The sequence below is a fragment of the Dendropsophus ebraccatus genome, chromosome 1 (genome assembly GCF_027789765.1).
Source record: "Dendropsophus ebraccatus isolate aDenEbr1 chromosome 1, aDenEbr1.pat, whole genome shotgun sequence".
Taxonomy (NCBI): Eukaryota; Metazoa; Chordata; class Amphibia; order Anura; family Hylidae; genus Dendropsophus; species Dendropsophus ebraccatus.
Window position 1 is genome coordinate 203523836 of NC_091454.1, and position 25955 is coordinate 203549790.

General features: G+C 41.8%; 1 protein-coding gene across 6 annotated transcripts in view; it reads left to right on the top strand.

Moving 5' to 3' along the window:
- The window catches only part of LOC138767483 (fibroblast growth factor receptor 1), a 70181-nt gene that overhangs the window by 11597 nt on the left and 32629 nt on the right, over window positions 1-25955 (top strand). For 5 of the 6 annotated variants that reach the window (XM_069945013.1, XM_069945005.1, XM_069945035.1 and 2 more), the window contains exons 2-3: window positions 1643-1808; window positions 25237-25500. In XM_069945013.1, the coding sequence (XP_069801114.1) occupies window positions 1718-1808; window positions 25237-25500 (355 nt within the window). In that variant the 5' untranslated portion in view covers window positions 1643-1717. The remainder of the gene's footprint in view (window positions 1-1642; window positions 1809-25236; window positions 25501-25955) is intronic. The other variant, XM_069945044.1, reaches the window with a different exon arrangement.

Consider the following 25955-nt stretch of genomic DNA (forward strand, 5'->3'; position numbering starts at 1 on the left):
CTCAAAGTTTGCAACAAATCTGTTAACCTATGATATGGGGCGATGTGGAGAGCGAGCGCTGACCTGTCAGGTCACCGCTCGCATGCTTTTCATTCCCCCACCCACTGCTGGCGCTGTTACATGTGCCAACAGCGAGCAGATAAGAGTGGGGGGGCTCGTGTAGCTGTTGGGGGGGGCCTGTCCGGGCGATCGTCAAATCTTCCAGGCAGCCCTAGGAGACAGTGGCAGTCTGTGCGACTGTGTGCGACAGCAGCAGATCGTTGCCAGGCTGATCATTGGCGTTTCGGCAACGATCGTGCACGTCAGCTGATTGCTGTCTTCTATTATACGCAACGCTTATCAGTCGTAATTGCTGATATCAGCTGAGTACGGCCGATAATCGCTTTGTGTAATAGGGCCTTAAGAAATCGGCTGAAGTTGGTTGTAAGTTTCTATACTTACGAGTGAATACAAGCGAATAGGTAAAAGTGATCTTCAGTGATAAATCACCAACCTGAATTGGCCATGAAAACGATTACCCTGTTTTCTTTTCTCATTTCATAATTTTTCTATAAAATTAAGTTTTCTAGATGATTCTGTATCTTACTGTGAAGGAAAAGGGTTGATGTTTCTTTAGGAATGAGATTGGCAGTGAACAGTCTGGATCTAGATCAATACAAGTTAAAATTTATGGTGGAAATCCCCCAAAAATTGATTCCTGACCAAGTAAATCTGATGCGTCACTGCTCTGGTAGATAGTAGGAGGCGGTCTGATGTAGAATGTTTATTGTTGGTGAAGTTCAGGCCTCAAAGCATTCCGACTTCATAAAAGCCCAAGGAGGAGCAACAAAGTACTTACTGAGATTTATTTGTTGGTGACTCCATCATTTCTTATACCATTAATTAGAATCCTTTCCTTTCATGTGTTTGCGGGATGTTTCATGAAGCCAGAGTGTCCAGCTATTAAATTTTGTATCTGTTTTATCTGTGTTTTTTGAATTTGCTATGAAAAAGTCATTGAACAGCCTCTAGATCTGGTGATTCCATTATTTTGGGTGGATACCTATAAGATTCATTGACTATTTCTGCATATGCATCGTCTATAACTTTTGTTCCAAAGCGAAAAACTCTGGGTCGCTCTAGTTTTCCATTGCTATGTTCAACAATATTAGAAGCCAATTGTTGCAATAAGTTGAATGCCTGTCTTTGACCCTGTTGCCGGGTCAGTGTTGTGTTCAGAAAAAAAATAATCTAAATCTTGGCTGAGACACAGTCACATGCCTGCTCTTTTGTTTGTTTAAAATATATAATCAGCTTAATATGTTTCCTGTCTGTTCTCACTCGGACTTGGGAAACTCTATTGAAGTTCTCTACAGCTTAATCTTTAGTGGTGGAGTGAAGGACCACCATTACCTTATGGTTGTAGGCTAACGTAAAAAAAAATTATGAAACTTGGCAAAGTCCCTGGCCTAGGATACCTATTTCATGTAGCTGCCATCATATACTTATATAGTAGTTGATGACCTTCCATGTGGTTCTTCGTAGGAGCAGCTACATCTGCTGCAAATTGTGTGTGTCCCATTTACTATGTTTTCTTTTGGTTTATTAGATAATAGGATTAGTGAATCGCCGGCCTATAACTTGTTTATGTCTGTTTATTCAGGAGCAGCTTGAGGCTTGTCTCCTCTCGACACTGGAGGCCTCATGGATTCCGGCGGCCTGCACTAGCCAAGTGGGGATGTTCTCTGGAAGGTCACTGCTTCTCTGGGGTGTCCTCCTCGGTGCGGCTCTCTCAGCTGCCCGGCCCCCTTCCACCTTGCCAGACCAAGGTAAGTTATTGTTGCCATTTGTTTTTTAGTGTCACTGGGAAGGGGTTGTTGATAGCAAGAAGTCAAAGGTGAAAGATAGTGATTTAATAGTTTTTACCAAAAATTCTGGTATCTTAATATTAGTTTAAAAAGGAAAACCTCCACTGATGTGATAGGAGTTGGGATGAAGACTTTGGCTGATAGTGGATTCAAAAAAAGATCCGTGGAGCCTCAGTTGCGAGTCCCAAAACACAGGAATAACCAGATATCTCTCGTGAGAAAGAAAACCAGTTGTCAAGTGGTGCCTCCCAGTGGGGAGATCACCAGACCACCCTGATACATAGTCCCACTCGGTTGTGAGAATTGGAGCATTAATAGGGAAATGCCAAGGTGGCCCCTTTTGCATCAAAGTCTTATCTCTGTTGGATTCAAAATGAATAAACTTTTTGGACTAATGAATCGAGATTCATTGTTAATATTTGTTACACTCGAATCATAAACAATTGCGTTCATTTTCTTTGTTACTGTGATGGTGATGGGTGGATCATGATAAAAAAAAAATTCTGCATTCTGTTCACCTATATTTGTCAATGGTGATAAATGAAATTTTAGATGCCAAACCATATAGAGCAAAGCAGGTTCCCAGCCTTAGGGCTCAGATAATCCAGCACAGACTTCCTGTTCTGCCTTTGTCCCAACACATTGCATACCTCTCTGACAGTCTGTTGTGCATCTACCAGAACACAGCCCCAGGTTACTGATCCTTCTATACACTAAAGTAGATAAGTTTTCTTACCGACATAGGATGATGTGGGTGGATAAAAATACAATATATGAATGAACGTCCCACCTGTACTGCACAATTTCTGGTTTATCTGTCAACACAAGACGTAGTTATATTATGTCTTCCAGAGTGCATATATGCATGTAATATGAAAATACATTCTATGATTCACTTTTAATTGTATAGAGAGCACGGTCTATGGGGTTTTGTTGTTGGCAGTTTGTTGGAGGGTGCAAATACTAAACCCACTAGGTCAGAAACATTTGCAGTAAAGTTTGTAAAGACCCTACAGGAACTTTGTATTTTCTATAGGAGAGATGAGTGGTGGGCCCAGCTGGGGTTGGGTTATAGGGTCACCCATCTGGGGCAACTTGCGTGTAGACATGGTACTCTACTCTACTACGGTTGGTGACTGTGGTTGGTATACAACACCAGAAAGTGCTTCCTACTCTGTGTTTAGAGCATGGAAGAGTTTCTTTTGGGCAGTGTAGGTGATGAGTAGGTCACCCCCAACCATTGGTGCTCATGAAGAATCTTCCTATGGTGTGTCATCCACCCCAGAGAGTAGTAGACGTGCTTTGCATTATTTTGAATTGTGCATTACAAGATGAGCATTTCCGAGCAGTATTTTCTCCAAGGGCATCCCAGTAATCTCTTCCGAAAAATGTTCTGCTTCCTTTTGCCATTCTTCAGTGTAGAGAACATCTGGTTTATCTCTTCTGGAATCCTTGCCTATAAATCACTTGCAGCACTTCACCTAAAGAGTTTCAGTGTTAAATCCTGTTGCCCGTAAGCCACCAGTAAGTTGAATAATGTCTCACGAAAATTTATTATGGTGGTTAGTTCTGCTTGATAGAGCTCCATTTATTCACCTAAAATTGAAGTCCACCTGAGGTTACGTTCCCACTATTGCGCTTTTGTCCAGGTCACTTAGCACTCTCTGTATTTGGGACACTAGATGATCCTGGTTAAAGATTTGCACCTCTAAACCAAGTAGTTTATGAGTCCTAACAGAAGACTTTGTCTAGTCGCCAATTATTAGCTACAGTGTAAAGATTGACTTTTATGTAGGACACTTTAATAACTGTTCTATACAGTCCCGCAATACATAGTACAGTTTTGGAGGTCTAGTGTGTATGGTAACATGGTTGTTTACAGCATTAGTCCAATTGACTCCTTGTTTAATGGTACCTGAGAAGCATCCTTAACATATATATGTAGCTATAGAGAGTGCAGAGGTAGCAGTCGCACCTGGCCCTGCATGGTTCAAGAAGAGAGAACAATAGACGGGTCAGGCAAGAATTAGCCAACGTATAAAGTAAACTTGGAACATTCCTCAGAATCGGCCATTGACCTTACACTACAGATATTAGACCTCCGAAGAGGCAAATGGAGACCATTTTCAGCCATTATTGGGTGTCGTTGGGAAGGTGTTTTGTTGAATTTGTGACCCCATTAATAGAAGCATAATCTAGATTTGCACTGGTCAAGCGAGAAAAATGGAGGGGGTTCAGTGACATCAGAGACTCCAAATTGTTCCAGCCACGGTTGGAATTAAAAGCTTTATAAATAGCTATTTGAAATGTCTGGGTTATGTCACCAAACGTGCTCCGTTTCCACCAGTTGCATTGTGGGACTTATGGGCACCATCATTGACCAAAAAGGTGCTGTCTTAATTATGTTTTCTTTTGAGGTCCAGCTAGAGTTTAAACAATGACTGTACCCATACACTTTACACTTAAAGGCCCTATTACACTAAAGGCCAATAATCGTTAATAATAGCGCATGTTGAAAGGCAACGATTAGCCAACATGCATGATGTCTGCTGATCGAGGTCTTTCAACATGCTGAAAAAGCACGATTTGTGCAGCGAAGGTCTGCTGCGAATTGCTCATTGTAAGAGGAGCGCTGACTTCAGTCGGCCACCCGAACTATCTAAGGATTGCTTGGGCAGCCCCTCCCACTGTCTGTGTAATAGCACAGGTAGTGAGTGGGGAACGAGGGGAAAGCGAACGCTGAACTGACAGGTCCGCACTCTCTTCCCCCGGATTATTGTGCCATGTAACACAGTCCTAAATCAACAGAATCCGCTCCTGGCAATATGAGGTGTTTTTTTTTTGGGGGGGGGGAGGGGGGGGATTGGGGGGCATGTCAGTTGAGGTTGATGAATTTTCACTGCTTGACCCTTTATTCTCAGAGGAGTAAGCTGGCGCCAGAGAAGTCTGACAGCTTACCCCTCCTTATAGGGTGCACAAGAAAATTCAGCAGTGACCAACGTTGGGGAGTACAAGAAAGAGAACTTTGGCCAACAGTTATTGAAGGTTTATAGGCACTTTTACTACATAAAGACAACCTTCCCAGATCAAGGGCAAAATATAAAACCTATAGGCCCTGTCCACACATGCATGCTTAGCTGAGTGTACATGTGTATGGAGGGATCGAGAAGAATAGCTATTCGGCCAAAAGCTATTTAAGGTATATGGGCACCTTTAAGAACCGATTATCGCTCTGTGTAACAGAGACAACGATCAGCCGATGAAACGATTATTGCCTGTTCAGTTCTTTAGGTCCTGACCTAAAATAGCGTTGCGCAGCCGGCGGCTGAGTATTCAACAAACGGTTTTTACATTACTTATCCACATTCCTGGTCTCCTACTGCGTTCTGCGTCCTTCCTCCCCAGTGATTGGCCTGTCAGCTCTGATGGGCAGCTTTGAAGCTGAAGCATGCAGAATGCAGGAGGAGACCAGGAACGTGGATAGGTTATGTAAAAACTGTTTAGGCAAAGACTGCATGGACATTGCTAACAATGTCCATGCAGCCATTGCTAAATGATTATGGGGCTGTGTAATAGTCAGAGTAAATGAACGCCGATCTAGCAGATTGGCATTTATTTACCATATTGATCGTGCCATGTAATAGCACCCTAACCCACTAGCATGAGATTAGAGATGAGAGACTTTTGGAAGAGTTTGGATGCAGCCTTAAGGCTGCCTGGAAAACATGAATACAGCCATGGGCTAGGTTCACACTGCATAGGTTCACAGATCGGCCAGTGTTACTGAAGATCGGCCGGTGTTACTGAAGATCATCCCGGCCAGTACTGATGATCTTTATTTATGTTGAATTGGGATGCGGGCACATCGTGTGCGCCCGCATCCCAATTCACTGCTGCACACAATGGAGCGTGTGGCCAGAGCCGCCGCTCCATTGTAGGAACTGGCAGGTTCTGTGCGGTCGCTATTCAATGAATAGCGGCCACAGGAAACCGACATGTCAGTTTTTCGTGCGACCAGATGGAATCCCGGACAAAGCATATACTATGTGTATACCCCTCGTCCGGGATTCCATTCATTCACAACCTATGTTTTGTCTAAATCATTGCCGTTCTTGCAAATTGCAACCACAGCCTTGATTTATACAAAACATAGGTTGTGTGAACATAGCCATAGGCTGTATCCATGTTTTCCACAGTAGGTAAAACAAGTCTCCCTATAACGTTATATAGAAAAAATTGTGCTTTGAGTGATCGAAACGTTATCTCTAATTGCTGTTTAGTTTACTTTATTCTTAGGTTTTTGTTACACCGCTCTCCCGATGGTCAGTTTTATGGATATAAAATAAAGACCTGCTATGAAATAGTCCTAGAAGCGCTTCTTGCTCCATCACCACGTGCATGCGAGTGATTTATAATGGCTCTTGCCTCGGCTTGTGTTTAGAATGAGAGGCCTGTCTGGAGCACAGAGAGGAAGTAGATTAACATATATAAACAGTCATTTTGACCCACACACTTCATTAGCCAAAGGGGCCAGAAACATTTTTGTGCTGCCTCAACAAGAGGCACTGAGGAAGCTTTTGTGTCTGGGCTTGTGAGGCAGGGGGAAGGGAGAGAAAAAGGCCGCTTCACAAGAGGGGTGAGGGGGGGGGGAATCACACTTTACTGAAGAAGAAGGTCAGAGGCCAACTGGAACAGCTGGGGTCCTATGTTGTATGTTTTTTCTACCCTCCTTCAGGAATTAATCCCTCTTCTGAGGAATAAAATCTTTACCCGCCAGAGTTGAAAATATAAATCACTGAGCCGTGCAGCACCTTCCTGACCTTTCCAGAGACAATGATTTCCTGGCCTTAGAGAAGTTTAGCAGCTTTGCATGATTATAATTGTTGAGCATCCTCTTCTGTGTTATGTATTGCTTTGCACTATGAACTCTGCGCTCAAATAAGGCGAATATAGACTTATGAATTTTCCCACGATTCCACGCGGTCTCTGTCGGTTTAGCTTTATGTATATTGTAGGCTGAACCTGAATATATTAAGGTAGTTCGTAAGTGGCAATTTCTCAATATAGCATCACTTTGTGGATTTCTTCGGTTTTTTGCCCCTGCGAAACCTTAACCAGATTGCAAGTATGGCTTTGTGGATTACAGACCCTTGGCATTGTGTTTCTTCTAATGGATTTGCAGATCAATGCAGTATCGTAGGCAAATGGTTATCCAGAAAGACCGCAAAGCCTCCTGCACACATCCATGTGCTTTTGCACCATAGTCCACAAAAGGGTCCTATTACACGGGCAGATGACAGCCCGATAAACACTGTAGATCGCTACTCATTTACTGGTCCTATTACACGTCCCGATAATCGTTTAGCAAGGGCTACACAGACATCATTAGCGATATCTGTGCAGCCTTTGCCAAAATAGTGTACATTAGCTGTCCATGTTCCCTGTCCAACTTCGATCACGCCCTGGTTGGGCCAAATCTAAGGGCCCTATTCCACCAGACTTTTATCGTTTGCATAATCATTAACGATCTTAAACGACCGCTATTGCGAAAGACCTGAAAACGTTCACTCATTTCCATGGAACGATAATCGTTACTTATGATCGTAATTGCGATCGTTTTTATTCGCTATTTATTCGCTATTGCGTTCGTATCTATTGCGAACGACCAAACGATGTCTTATTCAATGCGAACGTTTTGCGAACGAGCAACGATAAAAATAGGTCCAGGTCTTATAAAACGATCAACGATTTCTCGTTCAGTCGTTAATCGTTAACTGCATTTCAACCGAACGATTATTGTTTAGATTGGAACGATTTAACGATAATCTGAACGATAATCGTCCGGTGGAATAGGGCCCTAAGTGTGCTGCATGTGATTAGCGGTGGCTGCTGAAGTTGGATGCTGCCTTAGGCCATAGGCTGCTTGAGGTTCACTTGGCTCTAGCGTCAAAGGGTAAAAGAGATGAGCAGTTGAAATCTTTTATCTTTCTATTTTTTTTTTCCCCCCAGTTTTGAGCCGTTTTTCCATCCGTTTTTTTTGTAAAAAAAAAAAATGGATGACATTAAGTGAACTCAGCGTAATAACGGGAAAAAAAAGTAAATTATGGCCTAATGATGGACTAGAAAGCTGATCCCTACAGTGTCTTGACATCTAGAATCTGTTCTAATTAACCCCGGCAAATGTTCTTTGACTTATGTTACAACGTGTGAATCCAATTGGAGGGGCACAAACCGGTCTATCATGTGATCGGCATGAAACCAATACATCTATCTGTTGCTACTTCCTATATGTAACAGTTTGGTGATAAATAATGTTACTTTTTTTGGGAACTGATGTTATCTGTGTTTGTCCAGTAGACTTTATCAAAAGGAACCAATAAAGATAAGGATGGAAGTGTGTGGTAATGGAGGTCTAGGTGGTCACAATGCACTGGCTTATGTACACATGTAGTTTTGCTGTACACTTTTTATTTTATAATAAGTTTGGTTTATGGATGCTAGTCCATGTGGATATACCAAGATGTCGTCTCCAGTTATTCCTTCCATCACTATCCCGAAAAATTGATTTTATGACCTGTAAATTAGGAATTGGGAGGGAGGAATTTAGCCACTGGGACCCCCACTAACCCTGAGTCATAAAGCCGGTCATACATTTCAGATAGCTGTTAGCTGTTTCTCCCGTTCCCCACACATGCACACTTAGCCTGGTATGTGTGCGCTGAATGGACAGAAAGCTGCTGCCAGACACCTAACAGTGGCTCCTCTCCCCAAGAACAAAATGTTTGGGCATGTTGAAATACAACCTACTGACACTTCTTCTACTAAAGTATATGGGGACCTCCCAGTTAATTACCAAGAAATTGTGTCACTGGAGAAATGGGTCTGACGTGATGGATTTTCACTGTCTGACCTTTTGTTCTCAGAGGGAGAAGCCAGCGATAAAGCATCTGGCTGCAGCTTGCCCCTCCCCATAGGGAAGATATAAATGTTTGGCCGTGTCTAAAGCCCCTATTACAGCCCCCTCGTTCCCCGCTCGCTGCCACCATTACATGTAGCGCAGGGAGCTGCAGGGGTGCTGCCTGGGTGATCCCTAGATCATCCGGGCAGCGCATAGAAGATAGCAGCGGTCTGCTGCTGCCGCTACTATTCCGCTGGGTGACGGCAGCAGATAGCTGCTATCTTATGGTGCGTTTACACAGACAGATTTATCTGACAGATTTTGGAAGCCAAAGCCAGCACTGGATTTGAAAAAAGTCTCAGTCTTTCCTTTATGACCTGCTCCCTGTATATAGTCTGTTCCTGGCTTTGGCTTCCAAAATCTGTCAGATAAATCTGTCTGTGTAAATGTTCCATTTAGTCTTTTGTCTTTCAACATGTTGAAAGACAACGACTGACAACGATCAGCCGCCATTGTTCACGTTGGCTGATTGTTGTCTTCTAATACATGAGACGATTGGCCGACAATCGTTTCCTGTAATGGGGATTTAACATCCATGTATATGAGGAAGCCGGGACAGTTAACTGTTGGCCAAATTATCTTTTGGATGATGGTTTTTGGTGGTGTATAGGTCCTTTCAACTCATAATGGTAACCTGAGGAGGTCTAATAGCCCACATTCACATACATGGGTAGATCCCCCAATAAATAATGGGATTATATATTTATCGGCTATCCTTAGCATTGGTCATCAGTATGTGATTGGTGAGCGTCAGTCCCTATGACCCCCCCCCCCCAGCAGAATAAAAGGGCAGAGTCGCTCACCCAGGCACAGCGGCTCAATCATACGTATAGCTATAGCTGTGCCTAATACTTTGGAGTAATCCATTGGTTGTCTTTCCTAAAAATGCATCTTTGGTGTATACTCCTAGAAAAGGATTAAAAATTTTTGAAAACTTAAGTCACCCAGAAACTTGACTGTTAAATTTGTGTCCAAATCTATTCTGGAACCCCAAATGTGTATATATATGACATAATAATATTAACAGTATCATAGAGAAACGCTTTATATGTGGTCTGAGATGTGGGGTGTATATATTATTCAGGATCCCCGCAGACTCTTTGGTTTTGTACATCGCTCATTACCTGTAAGTGCACTCTGAACCTTTGTGCCATGTTTTTTAACCCAATTAAGTGCAGAGATAATCCGCGTCTTGTATAATCACTTATACCGATGAATCTGTATTCAGGCATTAGGGCTTGTATGTGCAGAATTAATGAATCACCTCCCCCCACCCCAGCAGACAAAGGGTGTTTGCTTGTCCTAAAGGTATTTCCTGGGTCAGGATGGATAAGGGATTTGTGTGTTTAATGAGAAAACACTTTTTTCCTTGCTTTTTCTTAGGGGAAATAGTTAACAAACGATAGTTTTGGGAAGAATCCAAGATGTAATTAGTCGCTAGCAATTAAATGATATTTATCCCAGCATGCATATAAATAATGAAGTATCATTTGTGGAATTGGCAGCTACAGTCCTCATCCGGCCAAATTGTGTAGATACATTGTACTGTCTCTCCATAGACATACTGGGGTAAATGCTAATGTCCTCTAATGGAAAAATGGAAGAAAAAAACAGAACCTTTAATTTAAGTTAAGTGGATGTATATATATATATATATATAAATTTTTTTTTTTTTAGATTCATAGGTTGGTCTATATAGATATGTTTCCTACTACTTAAAGGGGTATTCCAACTTAAAACATTCACTATTCACAAGTGTCAGATCCTGAGGTCAAGACCTGAGTTGCACCATGGAATAGCGTGTTTGTCTATTAAGCGGAGCAGCCTTATGCATGCATTACCTGCATCTCCATTTCAACAGCAGACTTAGGTGTCAGATCTCAAGAACAGAGACCCATTTCCCATTGTCATCAGAAAATTACTTTTTTTTTTAGTTTTTTTTTTTTTTTTCATAAAAAAAATTATATATACACTCACCGGCCACTTTATTAGGTACACCATGCTAGTAACGGGTTGGACCCCCTTTTGCCTTCAGAACTGCCTCAATTCTTCGTGGGATAGATTCAACAAGGTGCTGGAAGCATTGCTCAGAGATTTTGGTCCATATTGACATGATGGCATCACACAGTTGCGCCAGATTTGTCGGCTGCACATCCATGAATCCATGATTCTAATCTCCCGTTCCACCACATCCCCAGGGCCGGTTTTAGACAAAATGTGGCCCTGGGCAAAGTTGAAGGTGGGGCCCCAAATGCTAAAACATTGTAGCAGCAATTTAAGGTCCCGATACTTTTTTGTCAGCGGTTGGCGCGCTGCTCGAGGTGGGGTGATCTTCTGTGACCTTAAATAAGACCCCTCTGTGCCTCCATAGTACATATAGTCGGTATCCCTCTGTAGGTAATTCTTCTGGTAGTTACCTCCACCACCCAGTATGTAGTATCCACCAATATAGGAGACATCTCACTGTAGGTTTTACACCTGTTAGCTAGCCCCCTGATAGTTGCCCCCTCAGCAGATAGCAGCTCCCCTGATAGTTACCCCCCCCCCCCCAGCACATAGCATCTCCCCTGTCCCCCCCCCCCCCCCCCAGCACATAGCATCTCCACTGATAGTTGCCCCCTCAGCAGATAGCATCTCCACTGATAGTTGCCCCCTCAGCAGATAGCATCTCCACTGATAGTTCCCCCCCCCCCCCCCCAGCACATAGCATCTCCTAGGGCTGGGGTGATGTGGGCAAAAAATAAAATCTCGTTTTTTCTTTTCTCGATTTTTTTTATTTATTTTTTGATGGGTGTAGTAGTATAGGCATAGTGGATAAGGGGTGTAGCAATAGTAGAAGCATATAAGATGAGGGGTGTAGTAGTAGATAAGGGGAGTAGCAGTTTTGGGAGTAGTAGTAGTATCAGGAGTGGAGGTAATAATAGCAATGGTAGTAGAGCAGTATTGGGGGTAGTAGTAGAGCAGTATTGGGGGTAGTAGTAGAGCAGTATTAGGGGTAGTAGTAGAGCAGTATTGGGGGTAGTAGTAGAGCAGTATTGGGGGTAGTAGTAGAGCAGTATTGGGGGTAGTAGTAGAGCAGTATTAGGGGTAGTAGTAGAGTAGTATTGGGAGTAGTAGTAGAGCAGTATTGGGGGTAGTAGTAGAGCAGTATTGGGGTAGTAGTAGAGCAGTATTAGGAGTAGTATTGGGGGTAGTAGTAGGGCAGTATGGGGGTAGTAGTATAGCAGTATTGGGGGTAGTAGTAGAGCAGTATTGGGGGTAGTAGTAGAGCAGTATTAGGAGTAGTATTGGGGGTAGTAGTAGGGCAGTATGGGGGTAGTAGTAGAGCAGTATTGGGGGTAGTAGTAGAGCAGTATTAGGAGTAGTAGTAGGGCAGCATTGGGAGTAGTAGTAGAGCAGTATTAGGAGTAGTATTGGGGTAGTAGTAGGGCAGTATTTGTGGTAGTAGTAGAGCAGTATTGGGAGTAGTATTGGGGGTAGTAGTAGGGCAGTATTGGGGGTAGTAGTAGAGCAGTATTAGGAGTAGTATTGGGGTAGTAGTAGGGCAGTATTTGTGGTAGTAGTAGAGCAGTATTGGGGGTAGTAGTAGAGCAGTATTAGGAGTAGTAGTAGGGCAGCATTGGGAGTAGTAGTAGAGCAGTATTAGGAGTAGTATTGGGGTAGTAGTAGGGCAGTATTTGTGGTAGTAGTAGAGCAGTATTGGGAGTAGTATTGGGGGTAGTAGTAGGGCAGTATTGGGGGTAGTAGAGCAGTATTTGGAGTAGTATTGGGGGTAATAGTAGGGCACTATTGGGGGTAGTAGTAGGGCAGTATTAGGAGTAGTATTGGGGGTAATAGTAGGGCACTACTGGGGGTAGTAGTAGAGCAATATTAGGAGTAGTATTGGGGGTAGTAGTAGGGCACTACTGGGGGTAGTAGTAGGGCAGTATTAGGAGTAGTATTGGGGTAGTAGTAAGGCACTATTGGGGGTAGTAGTAGAGCAGTATTAGGAGTAGTATTGATGGTGGTAGTAGTAGGGCACTATTGGGGGTAGTAGAGCAGTATTAGGAGTAGTATTGATGGTGGTAGTAGTAGGGCACTATTGGGGGTAGTAGAGCAGTATTAGGAGTAGTATTGATGGTGGTAGTAGTAGGGCACTATTGGGGGTAGTAGTAGGGCAGTATTAGGAGTAGTATTGGGGGTAGTAGTAGGGCACTATTGGGGGTAATAGTAGAGCAGTATTAGGAGTAGTATTCGGAGTAGTAGAGCAGTATTAGGAGTAGTATTGGGGGTAATAGTAGGGCACTATTGGGGGTAGTAGTAGGGCAGTATTAGGAGTAGTATTGGGGGTAATAGTAGGGCAGTATTAGGAGTAGTATTGGGGTAGTATTAGGAGTAGTATTGGGGTAGTAGTAGGGCACTATTGGGGGTAATAGTAGGGCAGTATTAGGAGTAGTATTGATGGTGGTAGTAGTAGGGCACTATTGGGGGTAGTAGTAGAGCAATATTAGGAGTAGTATTGGGGGTAGTAGTAGGGCAGTATTAGGAGTAGTATTGGGGGTAGTAGTAGGGCACTATTGGGGGTAATAGTAGGGCAGTATTAGGAGTAGTATTGGGGGTAGTAGTAGAGCAGAGGAGAGATATGGGGGTACTTTATCATACAGGATACTGTGTGATTCAGCACCCACCTCCATCATGTACTGCTCAGGGCCTGGTGGCCATAGATACAGAGGGAGGAGGGCCCTGAACAGTATATGGTGGAAGGGGGGACTGCATCTTACAAGATCCCCTGCCCCCTTCCTGTATACTGTTCGCTAGGCTAGTATATGGGGAGGGGGTTACTGTTTTATAAAGACACCCGAGGCTCCGCCCACCCGCGGCCGTAAGCACCGCCCCCTGGCCGCAAGTCCCGCCCCCAGTCTCCGTGACCCTCTAACCCGAAACCCCCCCCCCTCTATTTCTTTACCTGGGCTTGCCGTTCCTCCGCTTCTGTAGGGCACAGGCAGCTCTGCAGGAGGGGCGCTCCGTCCTCACAGCTCAGCTCCTTCGTTCATTAGTGGAGCAGGGGAGCTGCTTGTGCTGCTCTGCTTCCTGCTCCACTAATGAAGGAAGGAGCTAGGGGGCCCCTGGGGGATGGGGGCCCTGGGCAAGTGCCTACTTTGCCCCCCCCCCTAACGCCGGCCCTGCACATCCCAAAGATGCTCTATTGGATTGAGATCTGGTGACTGTGGAGGCCATTGGAGTACAGTGAACTCATTGTCATGTTCAAGAAACCAGTCTGAGATGATTCTAGCTTTATGACATGGCGCATTATCCTGCTGAAAGTAGCCATCAGATGTTGGGTACATTGTGGTCATAAAGGGATGGACATGGTCAGCAACAATACTCAGGTAGGCTGTGGCGTTGCAACGATGCTCAATTGGTACCAAGGGGCCCAAAGAGTGCCAAGAAAATATTCCCCACACCATGACACCACCACCACCAGCCTGAACCGTTGATACAAGGCAGGATGGATCCATGCTTTCATGTTGTTGACGCCAAATTCTGACCCTACCATCCGAATGTCGCAGCAGAAATCGAGACTCCTCAGACCAGGCAACGTTTTTCCAATCTTCTACTGTCCAATTTCGATGAGCTTGTGCAAATTGTAGCCTCAGTTTCCTGTTCTTAGCTGAAAGGAGTGGCACCCGGTGTGGTCTTCTGCTGCTGTAGCCCATCTGCCTCAAAGTTCGACGTACTGTGCGTTCAGAGATGCTCTTCTGCCTACCTTGGTTGTAATGGTTGGCTATTTGAGTCACTGTTGCCTTTCTATTAGCACGAACCAGTCTGCCCATTCTCCTCTGACCTCTGGCATCAACAAGGCATTTCCGCCCACAGAACTGCCGCTCACTGGATGTTTTTTCTTTTTCGGACCATTCTCTGTAAACCCTAGAGATGGTTGTGCGTGAAAATCCCAGTAGATCAGCAGTTTCTGAAATACTCAGACCAGCCCTTCTGGCACCAACAACCATGCCACGTTCAAAGGCACTCAAATCACCTTTCTTTCCCATACTGATGCTCGGTTTGAACTGCAGGAGATTGTCTTGACCATGTCTACATGCCTAAATGCACTGAGTTGCCGCCATGTGATTGGCTGATTAGAAATTAAGTGGTAACGTGCAGTTGGACAGGTGTACCTAATAAAGTGGCCGGTGAGTGTATATATATAATTATAATATCCATTCTGGCCACTAGGCCTAAAAATATGGTTAGACCGCCTGTCCTGATCATTTCCCAGATCATGTCTTTATCGCAGACGTGTATAGTGAGAGGTGACAGCAGTATATAGATTATAGAGGTACAAACAGTAGCTGTAGCTCACAACTTGGCACCCCCCTCATTGTAGGATAACCTAAACAAAGGTCGCTGAGCATGCCCAGAAGCTTTTCTTCATCTGAATGGGACAGGTCCTGTTTACTGTCATTTGCATAAAACAGATGCGTTTTGGCGCTAAAATTACGGCCTTCCAAAAAAGTCTCTGAAGCGGCCAATAAAAGGAATTGTATGAACGTAGCCTAAGGCTTAGTTATGAGATAAATACCCTTTTTTGGGGGGATAGTAGCAGGACAGTATACTGGCATATACTGTAGTGAACCTATGCCATTTTCAGTGACTTTAACAAACCCACTTGACGTATTTGCTGCGTGAATCAGTCTTAAAAATAAGCAGGCAAAACGCAGGTTGGCTTTATACCATTGTTCTGCGTTAAAATACGCAATTGCGTATTTTTGAAGCGTGAAGCTTGTTGTTAGCAAAGCATCAGTTGTAAAAATACGCAATTGCGTATTTTTGAAGCGTGAAGCTACATGCGTTTTTCGCACAGGTTATTAACTGATGCTTTGCTAACAACAAGCTTCACACTTCAAAAATACTCAATTGCGTATTTTAGCGCAGAACAATCGTATAAAGCCAACCTGCGTTTTGCCTGCTTATTTTTAAGACTGATTACGCAGCAAATACGTCAAGTGGGTTTGTACCCTACTGGTGACTTTGTTCCCTCCCTCCCTCCCTTTTTTTTTTTTAACTGCATAATTAAAGTATAGAATAGTATAGTAGACTATGGCATTCCATAGAACAATATATACATTATTATAGTACAATGTGGGTCCCTTTGCTTCATATGTAACATAGTTCTTGTTTTGTTGATCATTGATCATTGAACATGGGGCATAACTTTTTTCCTTATATTTTTTTCAAGCTTTTAAACTAAATTGTAAAATCTTCTATTTTTTTTTTTTTTTTTTTTTTTTGCGCGCGTTGTTCCACATGACCCAAGACAGGTTTAACCCTGTGTTTTCAGTGATGAGTAAAATATAAACATTCTGCTTTCCTGTCATTGAAAGGGGATTAAAAGGTGTTACGTGGCTGAGTGCTTCTGCTTTCTTCCTGCTCTAATATGTGGGAAACTTCTGACCCCCATCCCTCCTTGAAGGTTTTGGGATTAGGGTACCCACAGGCCTTTTTGTATGCTTCAGGAAGTAGAAGGGAAAAATTTAACTAGGCCCCATTGGCGTTTCCATGGAAACCAGCCAGTGCCTGCTGCTTAGAGCCATTCACTATCTTTTGTCCTAGTTAGGCTTTGTTTAAGGCCTTTATGGTTAAATCTCCATCAGCATCAGCTTAGCTAAAGTTTGCATCCCAAGCTTTGCCCAATTTGCATTTGAAAGCTTCAATGTTTTTAACTTTATTTTTTTTCTTCCTTCAGCTCCTTCTAACTTCAAAACATGTTGCGTCACTGTTTATTAAGGATTCCTTCCATGCGCTGTACATACAGGGCCTGCTTTTAGTTCCCTGGTTATTTTCCTCATTCCTCTTCCTGTTTTTCTTAAACATTCCTGTCCAGCCCCGGCTAAATACAGGCCTCCTGACAAACATGTATGTGTGTGTGTGTGTAATATATATATATATATATATATATATATATATATATATATATATATATATATAATATATATATATAATATATAAATCTCTCTCTCTCTCTCAGATATAGATATATATATATATATATATATATATATATATCTATGTATGTGTGTATATATATTTAAAAAGGAGGTAGTGGCCTCTTTCAGCAGGATAATGCCCTGGCCTCACCGTAAACATTGTTTAGGAATAAGCCAAGTGACAAAGAATTCAGCCCGTTGCCTTGGTCTCTAAATTCCGCAAATCTCAATCTAAACGATCATCAATCTGTGGGCTGTACTGGGAAAATAAGTCTGATCTATGGAGGCTGCACCTCTACAACCTACAGGATCTAAAGCGACTCTGTACCCACAATCTGCCCCCCCCCCCCCCCCCAAACCACTTGTACCTTCGGATAGCTGCTTTTAATCCAAGATCTGTCCTGGGGTCCGTTCGGCAGCTGATGCAGTGATTGTCCTAGAAAACAACTTTCAAACTTACAGCCCCATGACCAACTGGGAGTATCTGTGCCCTAACTTTGCACCACCCCTCTGTCTCTCCTCCCCACCCTTTTCATCATTAGGAATGCCACTGGAACATTTTCTCCTGTCTGAACATTGCACAGGTGCCTTAACGATCCAGCCCATCTTCAGTATTCACACAGCTGATGAATAGTAGACAATCTGCCTGGAGCATTCCTAATGATGAGGAGGGCGGTGAGGAGGGACAGAGAGGTTGTACCTACCTAATGCATACACAATCTAAGCCCCAGCCGTTGGTCACAGGGCTGCAAGTTTAAAAGTTGTTTTTTAGGACAATAGCTGCATCACCTGCCGAACAAACCCCAGGACAGATCTTGGATTAAAAGCAGCTATCCGAAGGTACAAGCGGTTTAAAAGATTTTTCTAGCGACAAGTACTTTGACATATCACTGATCAGGAGAACAAGCCAAGAGTAGTCCGCTCTGCTTTGCGTTTCTCTCCTCGCTCTGTATCCGTCTGACCTGGACAGTCCTATAGACCATCCAGGTCACACAACACAGAGCCAGGAGAGAACACACGTAGGGCGGTCTTCTATCTGCTTGTTCTCCTGATTGGCCGTGGTCTGAACACTCAGACCCAGACTGATGAAGAAAAACTTTTGACATTTCTCTGTGACGTGGCAAAAAAAATTTCTAATGGCAAGTACGCGTTAAAATATCTGCATTCTTGTCTTGGTAGAGATGTCAGAGGACACCATTTGAGGTCTTGTAAAGTCTATGGGCCAGATCTGTTTTGGCAACTGATTAGTATATACATATTAGAATATTTCATTTAATGTCTGATTATATATGTTTGTGTATAAAATAAATAAATAAATAAATATATTTATTTATATATAATATATAATATATATATATATATATATATATATATATATATATATATATATATATATATATATAATACACACAGATCAATACAAAATAGATAAATGAGTTGTGAATCAAAAAGGAAAAAAAAATTCCAGGTACATTGCACATCTTGTTTTTGCACATGTAATTGGAAAGCTAAGGTGACCGTAGTGTTTCATTTTGTTTTCTCTCACGTTCTGTGGGAGATCAGAGGAAGGAGGCGCAAAGGATTTAATTTCAAAGGAAATAGTATTTACCACCTCCTAAGACCACCACCAGCAGCAGCGCATCATATAAAAAGCTGGAATAACTCGCCTATATTCATAGGCAAAAAAAAAAATTATTAAAAAAAAGTTTTTATTTGCCCTCAATAATATGATTATTTAAGATGCAACTTTGAAGAAAAAAATCTGTTCCAAGTGACAGTAAGACAATGTGACTGAGCACTCTTTACCCTATCCCGTCAAGCAGAACAGGGTTAAACATTATCCATGGTTTACAGGGCAAGAGTTGATGACTCGTATACGATCTAAGTTAATGAAGTATTATGGTGTTTAGTGATACAGAAATCCTCCCTTTAATCAGCCGGATTGATATGTGCCCATAAAGTAAAGCCCAGGAATGTTGTTAGTGATGGCGTTACGTACAATATACATGACTAGTTAATGGTTATGGTTAAGGAAATTCTCTGTTTTTCCTTATACAGATCTCCTTCATAGACCAAAGTTGATAATTGTTAGGACACCAGAAACATTAGGTGGTCCTACGGAAATCATTGGGTTCAGCCAACACAAGTATAATAATTTTTTTTGCTGGCTCTAGAATTAAATGTAAATCCAAATAAAGCTATGGTATACATACATCATTTGATGATCCTAAAGGCTTATGGAGAAGGAGAATTTCAATTGAAATAGTCAGACTCTAAAACAATAGGTGACTTTGTACTATATTTGAGATGAAACATTAGCTGGGTTTAAATAAAATAAATTTTTATTTATTTTTTTTGAAAGGCGCAATTTTACGGATATATTATGTTCACATTCTTCATTTGTTATACCCTTGGGTGGCCTGTCACTGATTTTCACAGGTTGCCTAGTCACATGATATGACAGTTTTGTTGGAAACACCGACATAGTATTTACCTTTTTGTTTAGAAGGTTTATGAGAAACTGATAGCACGGACGAGTTCTCCTGCATCATACAGGTTCTTTTCTTAAAGGGGTTTGCCCATGAATACAATAGGGCATATCTATCTCTGATCATGGGATGGCCGACTGCTGGAAAACCCTGTGATCTCCAGAATGGGGAACAGAGTCTACCCCAAGCATGGACTGCCACTCCATTCATTCTCTATAGGAACGGCTGAAGATAGTATTTAGCAGTTCCCATAGAGAATGAATAAAACAACTGTGTGCAAACACTACCACCATTTCATTTAAAGGGGAGACTTTGTTCCCTGTTATGGATGGGTTCTGACTGTTGAGATAGGTGTGCCCTATTCTGAGTCTCGGGTATAACTTGTATTTGATGGCAAAACCCCTATAAAGAAAATTGTACAATAAAATGTCATCATTGCAACAAAAGCTTAGGGTCAAAGGTTGACAAAGTTCTAAAGAAGATATGTCCAACTTTTTTAATATTTCTGTTACAGATTGCATTTCCTTCAATATGGCCTAGGAAAATGTCCAGAGTTTCTTAGTAAGGCAGGTACTTATACACGTGACCAGAAATTTTAGTAATGCCGAATATCATCTCAGCAGTTGAAGGGGTATTCTGGGCAAAGGGTGGTGGAAAGATAATAAAGTAATACTTACCCATCCCAGTGCCCCCACAGTGCTACCACTCACTGTCACTCTTTTGATCTCCTGGGTTGTTGTGTCCTCGTGACATGACAGGAACTCTCCGCTCAGCCAGTCAGGGACTGCAGAGGTGTCCAACCTCAGCCACTGATTGGCTGAGCAGGCAATTTTAAATGTGACGTCACCGCTTCGGGAGACCAGCGTAGGGGCACTGGGATGGGTCAGTATTACTTCTTTATTATGTTCCCACCACTCCCCTTTTTTATTTATTTATTTATTTTTATATTACTTTTACCACCGCGCTTCCCTCTGTGGCTTAAAATTATGTCATGGAGTTAACCCTTGCAATATTTTAGAATTTGTTCATTTAAAATATTTAGCTATTATGTGCTTATATTACTGTAAACCTGTTACGGTATTATTACGTGCGTGCTATGCGATGGCATAAATTATTTACTGTTAGGGCGATATGGCTCTTAATTTTGATTTTGAAAAATTGTGATTTCCACCACAAACCTGTGTAAAAGATATCTTGTGTTCCTATGATTGAGCTGTTCAGGGGATTGTTGTCCTCGTGTTGGATAGATATAGCCCAGGGCATGTCTGAAATTAAATCCTCTGCTGTGTCCATCGTGCCACCTGAGCATCATCATTTACATCACTTGCCTCCAGCAAAAATTTGAGCTCTTAAGTTAATTTTCCCACCATCTCTCCTGTCACGCGGAGAACAACAACAGATTAAATAAGGCTCTCGTCTCGGTTGTCAGAAAACCTGCAGTGGGCAATAACCGTAAGTGATCGGCCATGTAACGTGTCAGAAGTCCTGGCATTTAATGTCATTAAACGGTGAAAAAAATTAGCTTGTTTGGCATCTACAGCCCATCTGACCTGGTTTAGGGCCATTCCAGTAATGGCCCCATTATGGGTGTAACAGGGTTATTCACTTGTTTTTAAATAATCTTTAGGGTCTCCTCTTAAGCGCAATGTTTTATGACCGTATAAAGCGGCATAAAAAGAGACAAGCTGCATCTGTCACTTTGGAAAACTCTTAAAGGTGAAGAACAAAAAAAAAAACAAAAGCGCTGTTAAAAATGCAAAATAGCTTGTGTAACTCTTTCCGATTAAGAATAGTTTCCTAGCAACCCATTACCTTTCTAAAGCTTCTTTATTGAAGCTTCTTCTTGTAGGAGCCAAGTAAATTGTCGTTTAGAAGAAGAAAAAGAAATTGCCATTTTCTATTTTTATTTCCCAGTGCTTATGTAGTGGCAACATATTCTAGAACTACATTATTTTTTTTTCAATCTTTTTAAGCACAAAAAAATTATAATAATAATTTAAAGGGGTAGCAGTAGCACCCGTGTCTTGGTGCCCAAAGTCCTTTGTGCTGTATAATACAATTATGATGGCAAATATGAGAGTGTTGGGCCAATGAGATTTAGGCACTGCTGTAATTAAAAAAAAACAAAAATCTTCTGCGACAAGTTGGATAGAGTGGCTTGCTGGGGAGTGGAGTACACAGCCTGACACCTGAATCTAGAGATCATTCTCAATTCAGAAATGCCACCTGGCCGATTTTTTTTTTATTTTTTTTTTTCAGACAATAAGCTATTCTTTGCATCAACTCTTTACATTAAAAATATTTTTCAAGAATTTTAGATTTTTGCAATTTTACATTTAACTGTCTATTATAAATGTTGCCATTTTCATCCTCGCAAGTCCTAAAACTAAGCTGAGACTTTCCTGTTCTCCATGGGATGCTGAGGAGGCTGTAAGCTGATCTTTACAGCAGAACATGAAAAGCATTGCAGGATAGTTAAGACAATAGATGAAGCTCACAGCTCAACCTCCCCCCTCTCTGTGGAATGGCCTTTTCAAAGGTCAGAGTATGTTCAGTAATATTTCTCATTCATGTCAATTAGACAGGTCCTGTCCATTGTTGCCTATGTCCATGGCGTTTGCTGTACAGCCTATTACTAAGTGCTGTTAAAAACAGCTCAGGCAAGATGACTGCCCCATAAAGATGTTCCTCCATAACATTTGAAATAAAATTACAATCAGAAAATAGAAACCGTTTAGAAAAAAAAATCCTGTATAAAAAACAAACTATATGATACGTTCCCTTTAAGTAACTGTAACCCCTTTCAAGTTATACTTCAGGCTTATTATATTCTATAATGACTGAATTAGATATGGGAGCAAAGGAAAAGCTAAACCTGTTTTGTTTTTTGTTTTTGTTTTTTTCTTTCCACTTGTCAAGAGTCTGAATATTGTTATAAGTGGCTGCTTATTACTTGGTTGTATAATAAAAGTGAAAGCCTTGAATAATTCATGATCTTAAAAAGAATAAAAACCACCACATAGATCTGTTAACTGTCTTGGCCATGTACTTGCTCTTTTATTCCTTTACTATTGCACTTTGCCTTTTGGACGTACACTTGGTACTGATTCATAGATAGCTGGACTCCGGCCTATGCCGGGTTGGTGTATAAAGGCTGTGTTTAAAGGTCAAGTTATATAATTTAGTTTTTTCAAGAATTCATTTTTATGTGTCTTTTAATACTTTATTATAATTATAAGGATGGAATGAAAAGTCACAAAAATATAGTTTGTTTTTTTTTGTTTTGTTTTTTATTCATCTGCAAATATTTAAGTTTTTAAAATATTTTAAATTTTACATCTAGATTGAGCCTGTCTTTAGATCAGGAACGGTTTGTGGAGAACCAATATGGTCACAATTTTGCTTAGAAAATCCTCCTAACAGAAAAAGTTCTTCCATTCAGGACCCTCCTCTTTTAAAGGGAACCTGTCACATTAAACGTCACCCAATTATCAGGCATCATGTTATAGAGCAGGAGTGGCTGAGCGGATTAATAGTTTTGTGGGAAACGTTTCAGAATAACGTATCACTTATTCATGTAAAAATCTGCCCATTCTCTCCTTAGTAGGCAAGTGGGCGGAACAATCAGTGACTGACAGCTGCTCTATAGGAGTGTGCATATAGAGGAAGCTGTCAGTCACTGAGTAGGACTGTCCACTTGACTACTTATCACAGAATGAGCAGAGACTTTCATGAATAAATAAGTAGTGATCCCGGAAGTTTTTCCATACAAATAGATATCCATCTGCTCGGCTCCATAACACGTGTTGATTGGAGTATATTTTTTTTCAAAGTGACATGTTCCATTTTAGTAGAGGAGAAAGCAGCTACAAAGAGGGCCTCTCGTCCTGGAGGACCTGGCACATTCATGTTGTAATGCTTTGTTTTTCCTGTGGAGGCACTGCAGGGAAACTTGAATACTTGCTGTCAAGTCCCTAGTTGCTTAGTGGGAGTCCCTAGCAAAAGAGCCACTTGTGATCAACAAAAATTGTTCTGTACCAGGAAAGTTGGCCAGTAAGAAGTATACATGGCTACTAAATGTGTACAGTTCCTTTTCTTTAAAAAAAAAAAATCAAATTCGAATAATGCTAGTTGAAATGGCCTATGTTGTGTTGCTAGTTCTGTATCTGAATTCTGATGCATTTAATTGGCTACTGAAAATTTTTCTCAATGGCAAAAACTTGGTGTGCTGCCGCTTTAGGAAAGTAGTCTGCCCTCTAAATGATCCCCTTCTTCCTGCGTATTTAGGAAAAGTTTGCTAAAGTCATAGAGAATGTCCCCTTATCTTATTGACACTGATAAGAAGTGGACTAAGAAAACATATGGCTTCTTCTCAAAGGGTTAATCAAACAACAAGCCATTAATGGAGTTCCCATTTTATAGCAAGCCATTTATCATGTCTACAATGCCCACCAGTAGGAATCTGTTGGCCAGAAAATCAGAGGTCCCTTGGAGGTCTGTTTTATATAATTAGTTAATCATGAGTTAATTTGCATACATAGTTCCCATGATTCACAGCTTGAAAATAAAGACCATATTTGAAGGCCAAATTATGTCTGTAAATTAGCGTTGATATCCGTGGTCAGTACTTGTTTGTCAGTCTGATCATTAGCCCTATGAGGGTATGCACACACTACAGTGCTTAGCGCAAAAACGGTATAGAACCAGCTCCAGCAAGGGCGTTAAAGTAGAATTTTTATTTAATAAACATAGTTTAAAAATACATTGATATCCAAGAAGCGCACACTACAGAATCCTGATGGAACACCCGTTGTGGACTCTGCATCTTGCAGACTCTGGCGGCTGATCGCATCTCCGCTGCTTTCAAAGACTCCATTCTATGGTTTGCCAGATCCCTCCGTTCGCCCAAAGAATGAACCTGCTCATTCTTTGGGCGTACAGCGGAACCTTCAAACCATACAATGAAGCCTATGGGAGCAGCGGAGATGCACGGGACCGCCAGAGTCCGCGAGCGGGTCCGAGTTGCGGAATCCGCGACTGGTGTTCCTTTAGGATTCCGTAGTGTGCACATACACATACAGGGGGCAGTATTGACCCTAAAGGTCCCGAGACACTTTAGACCTTAGTCGACCGAACCCACCACTCTTGCCATTCTGCCATCAATCTAAGGTGTATGGGCCTGTCTAGAACAATCGCCGAAAGATGTCGGTGATGATGGGGTTGGCCATGATGGAAAATTGCAGCCAATCTCTTAGTTCAGAAAGAGATAAGCTACAGCGAAAGTGCCCTTGCTGTGGCTTACCCCTCCCCTACAGAAGTATGGGGAGGACTGGCGGCAGGCGGGAGGCTTAACTGATGGCCGAGTGTTTGTTGTGATGTGAAATGGTGCCCCATATGAATTATAGCATAGAAAAAGTTAATAGAGCCAGATCTGCTGTCACATTGCACATGATGGTTCTGTTCCACAGGTGTGATATTTAGACTTTTTTATGTTTGCCTGTTTTTTTTTTATTGTATTTTTGTGTATTTATTTATATTGTTATGACTCGCAGCTTATGGTATTACTCTTTTTTGATATTAACACTAACATTTTCTAGCTTGCTATCCAACCTGTTCTTCACCCATGAAGTGCCTGCCGAACTGTTATGTTCTCCACCCAAATCCCCATTATGGTGGATTTTAGGGATGTTCACATATGCATTAATGAGTGTTTTTTTACTTAATTTTTTTTTTTTTGGTCATACCATCAAAATTTACCTTAAATTGCTTGATGGGTGACCTACCCTCATTAGAAACGCCTTTCAGACCACCTCATGAGTTGTCTATTTATTTGGAGCTAGTCACCCTCCATCCAGTCCCAACATCTTTCATGTAAATCAGTATTTCCTTCAACAATAAAGGCTCACACATATAAAGCCTTATATTTAAAAAAAAAAAAAAAAAAATTTAATTCAGATTTTTTTTTTTCCCCCACTCAGTTGCCCCAGAGTCCAAACAAGAGATGGAATCGGTTTTGGCTCATCCCGGAGACCCAATAGTATTACAGTGCAGGCTTCGAAAGGATGTTCAGAGCATCAACTGGGTGAAAAACGGAGTTCAGCTTTCGGAGACTAACCGCACTCGCATAACAGGCGATGCGATCCAGATTCTCAACGCAAGGCAAGAGGATTCTGGGTTGTATGTCTGCATTACTAGTGGCCCATTCGGAACAGATACTGTTTTATTCAAAGTTAACATATCAGGTTTGTAGCAGATTTTCGCCTGATTTTTGTAAGATGTTCTTTGTGGTTTGAATCTCCAATTTCACTTCTCCCCAAAATTTCTCAATTTGGCAAAAATAAATGAGCGCTTCTTATACATTCTGTTCCATGTCTGACCACTGGCCTTGGACATTCGGAAGGAGAGGTGCAAGGTGTGCCTCATACAAAGCCCTTTATGTACATCTGTTCTCGAAAGGGAAGGGTTTGAATAAATCTGCCATGTTGGATATTTTTACCGGCTGATTCTTCTATTCTACTTCGAGATATAAGCAACATCAGAGGAGTCTTGTAGCCTCTCCTTCCTCCAAAGAAATAAATTGGGGGATAATGGAAGGGGGGGGGGGAACCTCTAAACAATTTAATGTCTTTATGGTCATTAAGCTGCCCATGTTGGAGAAGGTAGTCTATTGCTACAAGATCGATTGAGGTTCCGACAC